General features: G+C 48.0%; 1 protein-coding gene across 2 annotated transcripts in view; it reads left to right on the top strand.

Moving 5' to 3' along the window:
- The first annotated feature begins 878 nt into the window (after nt 1–878).
- Nucleotides 879–11,270, top strand: part of TWF1 (twinfilin actin binding protein 1) — a 333,852-nt gene continuing 323,460 nt past the window's right edge. The window contains exon 1 of one of the 2 annotated variants that reach the window (XM_086919525.1): nt 879–1,080. In XM_086919525.1, the coding sequence (XP_086775651.1) occupies nt 930–1,080 (151 nt within the window). In that variant the 5' untranslated portion in view covers nt 879–929. The remainder of the gene's footprint in view (nt 1,081–11,270) is intronic. The other variant, XM_086919528.1, reaches the window with a different exon arrangement.

Raw genomic sequence — 11,270 nt, 5'->3', positions numbered from 1 at the left:
TGATGTAAAAACGAGAGAGAAAGAGATACCCATATAGTAACTGAATTTAACAATCTGAAACCAGAAACTGTCACAACATGCATTGTGCTGGTGGGAGCACCCTGGGGGCCCAGGGCCCCCTGCAGGGAATATTGTTATAGCACTGCTCTCACTTCACCAAACTGTGAGAACCAAAGCAAATATTTAATTTCACTGAACCTCATTTTTCTTCATTATCAAATAAGAGAGCGCCTTCAAATATGTGAGGTTAATGTGTGTACTGTATGAAAATCTTGCGTTAGAGTTAATAGTATATAATGTTGCTCCATGGATTAAAAATAATCTAGACTTCATGTACACATTTTGTTTGCAGTTTTATATAGCGCAACACGACAGCTTCACAAATAGCACTGTCATCAACGCGGTGTCGAGGGCACTTTTAGGAAACATCTCAAAATGCAATTGTATATTACTTTGATGTACTAAATTGAAAGGCTCCGCTCGTAAAATAAATACTTTTTTAATTTTAAAAATAATCATATTTTTAAATGGTATTTTGAAGTCTGTTGGATGATTTATTAGTCAAATATTTTCATTACTCGACTTGTGAACGAGTTAGTCCAACACAGACCCTTGACTCAGCCCTCCCACCTGACTTGAAGGCTATTCGGCTCTCCGAAAATGCTTTATTTACGGCCTCGAGCGATATGCCATCCATCATTTTAAGGACGCTACTGTTTATGCGCAACTGGCTCCAGGCAAAGTACTAAGAGATTGTGTATAGGTTGTCAAGCTATCTTACTACACCCATGGGCACAGGGAGTGCCCTGGCGCGCGGACTCTGCCCATGGCAACAATAGCCAGAGTAATTAAGAGTGTCAGCCTCTGCCAAGAGTACCGGTGTCTGACGTCATCAGGTACCACCAATACGCTAGTAAGAGTCCTCTTGGATGCAAGTTGCCAGGCAACGGTGTCGCGGAGCAGTGACGTTCAGCCGGCAGCAGCCGCTGTGGCTGAGCTCAGCGATCTTCGCTTGGACGTTTCCTGGTCAGAGCTTTACCATCAGCTGCAGCAGCATGTCTCACCAGACCGGCATCCAAGGTAACCAACCGCCCCTGGCCCACGGGAGGGACCCCTGTCCTCGCACTAGAACCCATGAGCGTTTGTGATACGAGGGGCTCCAATAGCGCAGCGTTTACTTTCTCTCACAGACACCCCTTCCAGTGCCGCAAAGAGTAGGACACGACTACTGGGACTCTTTTGTGTGGCTGCTGCTGCCACGCCTCTCGATTCTTGGGCAGAAAGGGAGGTGCTGTCTTGTAGTGACTTATTTTGAGGGAGTAAAAAAGAAAAGAAGTTCCTACGGGAGTAGATCTCGGTGTTGTTAGGATATACAACCCTGTGAAGTGGTGCTGAAACCATTTCAGAGCTGGGATTCGCGTGATTTTAAATTGCAAAGGGTAATCAAGCGCTGCGAGGAGAATTATTACACTTAGCTCGAGTTTGTTCCCTAAATCTCCTTCACGACGCATAGCAAGTGATAGCAATTATGTACTGCGAATTTGCACTTCCATTACTTTTGTGCTTGGGAAAGTATTGCGTCCGCGCATCTTTATATTGCATACGGACGCAGGTACACTGTGAGATGAAGGGATTAACTTTGAAACGGAGCTGCCTGGGACCGGAAAGAACAAAAGGTTTAGCTCCTGTACCTGCCGCTTATGCCCCTTTGTCTGTTTAAGAGTGCGATCCTCCCCCTCAGCCTACTGTGCTCTCGCCAAGTAGTTCTTTCATTCTCTCGGGCACAAAGGTCCAGTGTTTAAGTATTGACTCACTGAGCCAGCCCTTGAAATGTTAAACCTCTTGTTCAGAACTCTGAACTTTCCCAAGCCCATTTGCAAATAGTTCTTCTTATGTTCATTTCTAAAGTCATAATAAGCAGGAGGACTTAAGGCCTCAAAAGGTTAAGTTGCAGCGTGTACTGATGAGTTATTCACGCATGAATCTGGAAAAATTCAGCGCTCTGAGTGACTCGGTCTTACTGTGCCTACCTCCTTTTAAATAAGTTATTTGATAATCCCAGGGCAAATAGTCACTGCTCTTAAGAACTGCTGTTGAAATATTCTTAAGTCATTATGGCTCGGCTAAAAAAATGCCAGCATCTGCTTTTGAAAACGAATGAATTATTTAGAGCATGACTGTTTTATTTACGTCCTGCAGTTTGCAGAATATGCGCATGAGTGGAGCATGATTTGGTTACATTTGTTTTCAGCAAAAAATCTGCCCTTGCTGTTTGCATATCGTTTTGAATTCTAAGCTGATTTTCCTACACGGCCGGTGTTGGGCTCTTGGGTGTCGAGCTCATTTACTGTGAATGCTTGTTGTTGTAGGTGCGCCTAAGGGCACTGAATCCAGTGGCTTCCCTCTTTAACATTAACTGGAAGAGTCAATACAATATTTAATGAAATAGTTTACACGTGAGGTTTTGGTGTTGACACAAGGAAAATAAACGTGCTTCCGGTTGTAAGTATTGTGGAATGTTTGTGGATTTGCTGGTTTGGCAGACCAGGAAGTCGATTCTGGTTACGACAAGGACAGATTCATAACCTGCCATTGGTTTGTGGCTTTGAAAACAACAGTGTATGTCCCTCTAACCCGCGCCTGGTTCTGTTGGTGCATATGTGTGTGCTGTACCCTTTTTTCTACCCCTCGCAGCTAATATTTTAATCGTAATTTGGACCTCACATTAAAGCTTTTAAACATCACCAAATGATTGTGGCTCGGAGCTGTGTCAATGTGCTTTATTGAAACCAATGTTTGAAGGTACCAACTGGAACGAAATACGGCACTATGTAATAAATGAAATGGGCTGCGTGTTTTGGGCTTTTCTTCAACATCAATTGATTTGTGCTTCTGCGCTGCTCTTTATGAAGAAATGTAATTTGCCGGGGCTTGTATAGGGAATTGCAATTTCTTACCGATTAGTCCTTTGACTTGTTTATGACTTGCTGAGTGCAACACATTTATGAGTGTGTATTACTTACATTTTAAAATAACTTGGTGTTGTTTGGGTGTAATAACTCGTGGGCTAATGCACTTGTTTTGGAGAAATGCATATTCGTCTGCAGAGACTGATGTAGGACTACCACAGATTTTGTTGACAGGAGAACATGTTATTATTGCCAGAGGGTGGGGAAGGGGTGTATCTTAACCTCCACCCTTTTCTCAGTCTTCGTAAACGATGATATAGAGTCCCTACTCAAAGGCAACATAGATGCCCCTAAATTAGACGGGGTTTGTGTACTAGCTCTCTTATTTGCATTCAACACCTTGCTAATCTCACAAACTCCTCTGGATCTGTAACAATTATTAAAGAACATTAATGATTTCTGTTCATTCAAGGGGCTAGAGATGAATATATTAACAACTAAATATATGGCAGTTAGACCCCAAAAGTCCTTTCGAGGAGACATATATTTGGACAAGGATAAACTAGAACGTGTCTCCAACTTTGAATATTTGTGAATCATGCTGGATAGCAAAGCTTCATGGGCACTACATATCCAAAAGCAGAGGACCGTCCGCCAGCACCAAGCAGTGGCTATTCACAGAGATATCAGGCATCATTCACAAGAGCTACACTCCTTTCTATGGAAGTATATAAACTTAAGGCATAACCTGAGGCACTTTCTGGTGCCAAGATTTGGGGCCATGCCAACTGCGAGATCCTGACCCTAAGTGAGAGTAGGTTTGTTTGGTCTCTTTTGCACGTCCCTAGGAATACCCGCTGATCCCCACGTTCTTTGATTTAGCCCCTAAAAGGGTGGGTTGCATTACCAGGTTAAGACCTCTGCTATATTGTGTGAGGCTCTGGTCATTTGAAGAACTTGCAACTTATAGGAACGCTGTGAAGTAACTTTTAATTGTAGACAAAAATACACTTTTCCATGGTTTCAGGCACATACAACAATGGTTCTTGAGGCTGGGTCTCGAGAGGTTCAGGACTAACCCAGAAGATTTGACTATGCCTTCTAAAAAACATCTACTGGGAGCATGTCGTAGCAAAGTACCATTGTAATAGGTTGTTGGGGAGATTAACAGAAGAGTTTTTATCTGTCGAGGTAATTCCATGTTATGAGCCATTTTTAGGTCTCGCTGATCCAGCGCACATGCGCTGTCAGCGAGACATTTAGTAACTGGCTTTTGGAAGTGCTTCCAAAGCGGCGACCAGCTTACTCGCACGCGCGATCTCTTTCACTTTGCGCGCTCACAACTCCCGTTCGCATTAGTGTCTTAAAAGCTTCCTGCCACGGTGATAAGATGCATATAGCAAGTTAATAGCTGCTGTTATTTTCAAGGTCCAAAACCTACATTATTTCACACTTTTCATCACAGCAATTTCACCCGAGAACGCCATCGTTTTCAAGGAGCCATGCTATATTCCGCTTATTTTACGTGATGGATTGTAGATTCATTTAGACAAGCGGTAAGCATTTGTGAAAGCTTTAATAGTTCTGCAGTCATTAAAGGGAGCTCGCAGACGCTCATTTTTCATTTACCGCACCTCTTTTCCGAGTGAGTAATTATAATAATAAACTTAATTTCAGCAGAGATCTTTATATATCGGGAACGAGTAGCTTTGCATAGTAATTCGGTTCTAGAATTAGCATGTAAAATATTAAACATTCACGTTCTTCTGTGCAGAGTGTAATTACAATGTGCTCTTTCCAAAAATCAGGAGAACAATCTTGTTTCATTATAGTAAATGATGTGCAGGCGCATGGGAAGTAAAATACACTGGCAACTTTTCAGACTAAGAAAGTAACTACAGACTCATTTGGAGTTCCTGTGTCTTAAAATGTGGCATTCTCAACCATCAGTTTACGTCTTCAATTTGCACCAACTGTTCCTAGAGCATATTCTCTATACCGTCTAATATGAGGTGGATGGCTCGGTGAGCTGAGTGCTCTCCACTAATAAATGCTGTGTGCAGGTAATAGCAGGAATCTCGAATAAGCAAAGTCAGCCTTCAGTCCTTCTGAGGTCAGCAAATTGAGTACTTTAAAATGGGTAATGATAATATATGTAATTTACCGCCCTTAAACACGCAGGAAGGGCGATATGGAGTGCTAATAAACAAGTTATTAATAATAAAACATTGGAAGGATAGTAAGTACTTTTTTTAACAGCTCCTGTTTGCAATGAATCTTCTGCAACAGTGCACAGTAAATAGTAAAGCAGTCAGGGCACGTACATCGCAGATCTCCCATTTGTTTTTAGAACTTACTAGGCTGAGTGGATCTTTGAACTTGCCATTTAATCAATGCTCAGTTCAAGTAGCAAATGGTCAGCTCACTGAGCTACCCCTCGGAATTGGTAGACGTCTTTGAAAATAGCAAATTATGTCGTTTTCGGACAATAGATAATCATATCTGAACACTGCGAATCATGAGGGAAAGATGTTAGCTGTCCTGTTCGGGAAATGATGGTACATATAAGAATACATGATGCTTGTTATAAAGATGGGAGAATCACTAATGAGAGCGAGAGAGAGAGAATTTTGGATCTGGTTTACAAATGTTATCAGGGTGATTCAAAGGATAAGTTTGGGACAAGAAAGGAGAGCCAATATTTGATACAGGGCTTTCCTGCCCCTCGCCATTTGGAAGACGAAAATGAGAGAATTGATAAACTGATAAGATTTGCAGACCTGCTGCAAGCAATACAAGGGCTGGTAAATAATGAGCCTTCTTGAGAGGGTGGACTACCTATAGAGTATTATAACTTTGTATGGGGTGAATTAGCCCCTATATTAATCAAGGTAGTAGCCGTAAACTCCAAACTCTTGGTACAGGATATATTTGGCGGTCTTTCTTACAACTGGACTGTTGGACCCGGCCCTTTGGGCAGGTTCACCCCTAGACTTTTTGCTTTTTCCTAGCCTGTTTCTGGAACCTGGTGTTGGTGATTCTAGGCCTCTGCGCACTTTTTTCACTGTGGTACAGTGTAAAGTGCTTGAGCTCTCTGTATGAAGAGTGAGTGACCTGCCCTCCCATAGGAATGAATGGGGAATATGTATGCCCATGGTAGTTCCTGTTGTGTGGGGAGTGCAGGGGTCGAGTTTGATATGTGTGAACTCGTGAGAAAAAATGATGTATGCAGCATGACTGTGTCTAGTCTAGAAGTACCACTTTTGGAAGTTGGCATAATTGTGTAAGTTGGTGCTAGCGTGTGATTGGCTGGTGAGTCTGCCCAGGAGTGCCTGGACCTGCTGGTGGATGGACTGTCCGGTTTGAGTAGGACAGGGTCTGCAGGGTCTGCAAGGCCCCAGAGGAGGGGGTCTGAGTCAGCCGTGGATGAAAGGCCCCTCTGCTGTCAGGGATGGGAGGAAAGAGCGTCTGGTGGTGCCGGGCCGTGCCTGTCACCCACCCTGCTAGCTCTCCTTCCTGACGGCCCACTGTCACCTCTGGCCCTGAAGCTGTCAGGAAGACGAAAACCAGAAACATTCCAGCACTCAGGGTCCCTTGCACGAAGTACTTCAAAGGCATTTCTGGCTATAAGAAGGGGATGAGTCTCCTTCCAAGTTGTTCTTGTTCTGGCTCTTGTGGCTGACTTGGATCTACCCGGGGTGGGCGCTGCCCAGCCCCTGGGTGCCTGGATTCGTGGACTCCTGGGGGACCCTTCTGCCCTGCCTGGGCTGAAGGGGGGACTTGGCTTTGCCCCTGGGGAAGCTCTGGGACCCTGGCAGCATGGAGAAGCTGCCTTTTCCTGGGGAGAGCGCTGGAGTGGATTTCTAGTGCCTGGAGGCGCTGTGCTTCCCCTTGAGCGCCTGGGAGCGCTCTGCCTGCTGTCTGGAGCTCTGGGGCGCTTAATTTCCCCCCACGCGCTTGAGAGCGCCTCCTCTGGACTTTGTAGCGCTTAGGAGCGCTTTTCCTGCTCCGTAGCGCTGTGGATCGTGTTTGGCGTTTTGGAGCGCTTTATCTGGCCCAAGCGCTTAGTAGCGCTTTTATGCTGCATTTAATGGAGGCCGGTGCCCACCCGGCATTGCCCCGTGTTGTCACCGCTGCGGCCCGGGGGCCTGAAGGCGATCAGGAGCCGAGGAGAGGAGAACGAAGGGGCCGGGACCTGATTGGTCCCTCGCCGACAGGAGCCGCGCTCTGATTGGCCGTTGCAAGAGGCCTGCCCCCGAGAGTCGCGCTGGGAGTGGCTGCCTGGCCCGCAGAGGCTCCGACGTCACGGGGAGGCTCGCCGCGAGAGCCGCGATGGGATTGGCCCATCGCTCGTGATCACCGCCGGGCCCGGGAAGAGAAGAGGCCGGGAGGAAGTACTTCCGCTTCCCCCCCTTGCCTGGGGGAAGCCTGTGGCTGTGTTACCGGTCTCCCGTTTGGAGTGGGAGACCGGAGGTGCTGCGCGCTGAGAGAGGAGCAAGGAGCCGGGAGCCATGAGGGCTCCACTTCCCGAAGTCCCGGTCCCGAGATGGGGGACCGGGTGAAGTGTGGTGCGAACCCCCGCCCTGGTGACGCAGCTGGTGAGTGACGCTGCTGATGAGAAGGCGGGGGAGGAGGGAGCACCAAGGGGAGATCAGTGGGAGTCCCCGTGGGTGCGGGAGCGCACCCGCATTAGTTCTTGAGTGGCCCCCGCCTGATAGGGGGCCGCTCCACCGAAGGGGCCACGTTTTGGAACTGGGGAGCCTGCGAGGCTCCAGGGGCGGTTACAATATCGAGCCTGAGAGGCCCGGGGGCCATCATCGATTGAGAGGTTCCCGAGTCGGCCGCATTGGTGTTGGAGAGCAAGAGGGCTCGGGGCATATCGGGGCATATTGTCGTTGCCCGTCCCCAAAGGGCTCAGTGTGTCTAAAGCCACGAGGGCTTCAAGGGCGGCCCCGGTTGGCAGTGGGTCGCCCCAACGCTTGGAGAGGCCATGAGAAGGCTCGAGGGGGCATTGTCTGCAGAGCCTGAGGGCTCCAACGTTTGGCTCAGTGTTTGTTTTGAGAGCCTGTGTGGCTCAGATGGCGCAGATTTGGTCTAGGGGCTACTGAGAGCCCTGCCACAGCTTTTTGTACACAGGTGCCCAGCACTTAGTGGGCATCTGCCACGTTTAGGCTTTTTGAACTTTGAGACTGGCGCTGCATGGCAGCGCACCCTGACACTGAGACTCAGGGCGTCTGAGCCCCAACAAGGCCATTGGCCTAGGGACTGCCACAGGTGGTGGCTTATGTGACTTTGTGCGCAATCATATGGTTATTGCACCTCTGAATGTGATCTTTTGCATCATGTGTTATTCCTGCACCTCTGAAGGTTTTTAGGCCTCATGTGATTCTTGCGCTATTGCTTTACTCTTGACACCTCTGAATGTTTGATGCATTATGTGTCTTTCTTTTCATGCGCTGCACCTCTGAATGTTTAGTCATCATGTGTCTTCTTGCGCTGCACCCCTGAATGTATTGTGATTACATCATGTGCTCTGTCCTTAACACCGCTGAAGGTGTAGGTCTATACATCATGTGTTTTCTTTCTTTACTGCTCCTCTGAATGTATATTCATGCATCATGGGTAGTGTGTTCTGAGTTATACCCCTAAGTGGATTTCATCCTTAGGTGGTTGTTCTTTCTAGTACAGGTGGTCCTAGTGAGGTCCTGGGTACCTGCGTGACATGCTCCTAAGGTGTTTAGGGTTGCGTAGTGTGTACTTACCTGTTCCCAGTAGTTACTGGATGTGATTCATAACTGTTACTTTGTGCTACAGTGATTTTATACTCTTTTAGTCTAAGTTCTGATAGTATTTCATTACTACTAAAGTGTTGATTGTGACAGTGGCCCTTGTGGCCCTGTCTTGTGAATAATCCCATGTGAATATTGCCCGTGCCAATTGGCACCATGTATATGTGTGATTTTATCTGATGTGCTTTTACAATACAAAAGGTATTTTTATAATAACCTTGTGTGGAGTCTCTTTTGTGGTGTACCTAGTATGTTGTTTCTATTGTGCGCTGACGCAAATGCTTTACACATTGCCTCCGAGTTTAGCCTAGACTGCTCGTGCCAAGCTACCAAGGGGGTGAGCAGGGGTTATCTTGGCGTGTGACTTCCTTGCCCTGACTAGATTGGTGGTTTCTGCCTGGCTTTGGCGTCAGCCTTAGCCTACCAGAAATAGCCAGTTCTAACATTGGTGGGTCAGCGGTGCGGATTTGGACTTGTGTTTGCGAAGTGCCATAGCGACAACTGGCTACATTCCAAAACTCTGCAATTGTTTTTTCAGATAGTCACATGTATGGGATTATTGGTTTTGATTTTTTTTCCTCAAGAGTGTCATTTTCAAATGTGTTTCTGCGCTTTATGTTTAGTGGCAGATGAGAGAAAGTGACAGGGCAGGACGCCAGTAGAGGGGGAGGTTCCCATAGATTAGGAATCCCTTGCTGGGTCCAGTGTCCAATCCCAAATCCTATCCCCATGTGTGTGTAGATAGGAGAGAGAAGGAGTGTGAGGAGAAAAGACTAGCTCAGGGGGGTGGTTGTTCCCTTAGTGTAGTGTGTGTGTCTGGATTCCCCAGTGTGGTAGGATCCAGTGGTGGCAGCTTTAATTTGTCCAGTGCGCGTGAAATCCCATTCCCCGCTCCCAGAGTTTGGTACCTGTGTCACGTGTGGTCAGGTTGAGGAATCGGGGGTGGTAGAAACTACCTTACCAGTCCGAGGGGGGGGAGTGTGTGGATGGGTGGTGTCTTGAACTGGAGGAGCTGGTGTGAGTTTTTTTAAAGGAGCTTGCACGTGAGGTGTACCTCTGGTGGTGTGCACTAGGTCCTGCAAAGGAACTGGACAAGAAGGTGGATGTCTGGCGGTGTGCTAGATGTCTGGCAGTGGCATTAGGGAGTGATTCTAAAAGCAGTGGCTTGTGTATCTGATGATCCTGTGTAGGTGAAGAGGTTCATGTGTAGCCCAGCTAGATCCCAGTAGGACGGTAGGGGTGTAGGGGCTCACGTCCTGTCTCAGTGGAGGCGGAGTGAGTGTGGGACGGTGTGTCCCACGTTGGCCTGAAACCTTATCTCAGGGCCCGGAGGGTTCCTTAAGGGAGCACCAGGTCAGGGGCCTAGGCTGTACATACAGGTCAGTTGAGGAGGATCTTCCTGTGTCTAGAGGACGGGGAGTGTCTGTAACCAGAACTCCGGCGGTCCTAGTGTTGGGCAGTACCGCTCCTAAGTGGAGGGTGCAGAAGTCCTGGCTCGCTGAGCATTTGACCGTCTAGAGTGCTTAACCATTTGTGGGGCCTCTGGAGGTTGTTCCCCGAGGAGGGGGGAAAGCCGGGTTAGGGTTGTGGCCTGACCTGGGAGGAGTACTGGAGGAAAGTGTGTCACTGATACGCCGCTGGCGTGTACTCTGTCTAGCCTTGGACATACTGAGAATCACCCTGTGATAGGGAGTACTGAAGGAAAGTGTGTCACTGATACGCCGCTGGCGTGTGCTCTGTCTAGCCTTGGACATACTGAGAATCACCCTGTGATAGGGAGTACTGGAGGAAGGTGTGTCACTGATACGCCGCTGGCGTGTGCTCTGTCTAGCCTGGAACATACTGAGAACTACCCTGTGATAGGGAGTACTGGAGGAAGGTGTGTCGCTGATACGCCGCTGGCGTGTGCTCTGTCTAGCCTGACACATACTAGGCCTGTAGTCATGGAACTGGAAGGGGGTGCAGAGGGATGGTGTCCCTACTTCTGACCCCGGTGCAACCTGAGGGTTTAGATCTTAGGTTGGGAGATTAGGAAACTTCTAGGTCAAGAGGAATCTCTGCCCAAGTGGATCAGCTGAAGAGACTGAGGGGGCTGCCCTTGCTGTGTGTACTGGGGCTCACCTGCAGTTTGTTGTTTCCACTAAGGTAGAGGAAAGGGGGCTTTGCGGTGTGCTGTGTCCCCCCACCTGCTTGAAGAGGAACTGTGCTGTGTGCTTTGTACCTCAGAAGTGAAATAGTTTCCAGGTGGTAAACCAGTTATGGAGTGAGGTCCTGATCTGGTAGGAGACTTGTGTTCTGGTGAATGCTTCTCTGTGAGGGTGCGGAAACCCAGAAGTAGAGGTAGGGTGGGGCTTTCTCGCCCGAGACCTCTGGTCAGCTTGGGGGTGTGGACCCTAGGTTATTGGATCAGTGGTAGTTGTAGCTACACTGAGAGAGAGAGTGGAGAATGGCTATTGTGTGCCAGGGGTTATTGCCCCCCGCTCTGTGGATTGGTTAGGACCTGTGTCTTGGATGGTCTTGGCTGTGGATGACTAGGGAGTACCAGTGGGGTATCCTAGTTGTGTCAGAGAGT

The sequence above is a fragment of the Lissotriton vulgaris genome, chromosome 1_1 (assembly GCF_964263255.1).
Source record: "Lissotriton vulgaris chromosome 1_1, aLisVul1.2, whole genome shotgun sequence".
Lineage (NCBI taxonomy): Eukaryota > Metazoa > Chordata > Amphibia > Caudata > Salamandridae > Lissotriton > Lissotriton vulgaris.
Note: the sequence above shows the minus strand (reverse complement) of the source record. Positions and strands in the feature narration are given on the sequence as shown.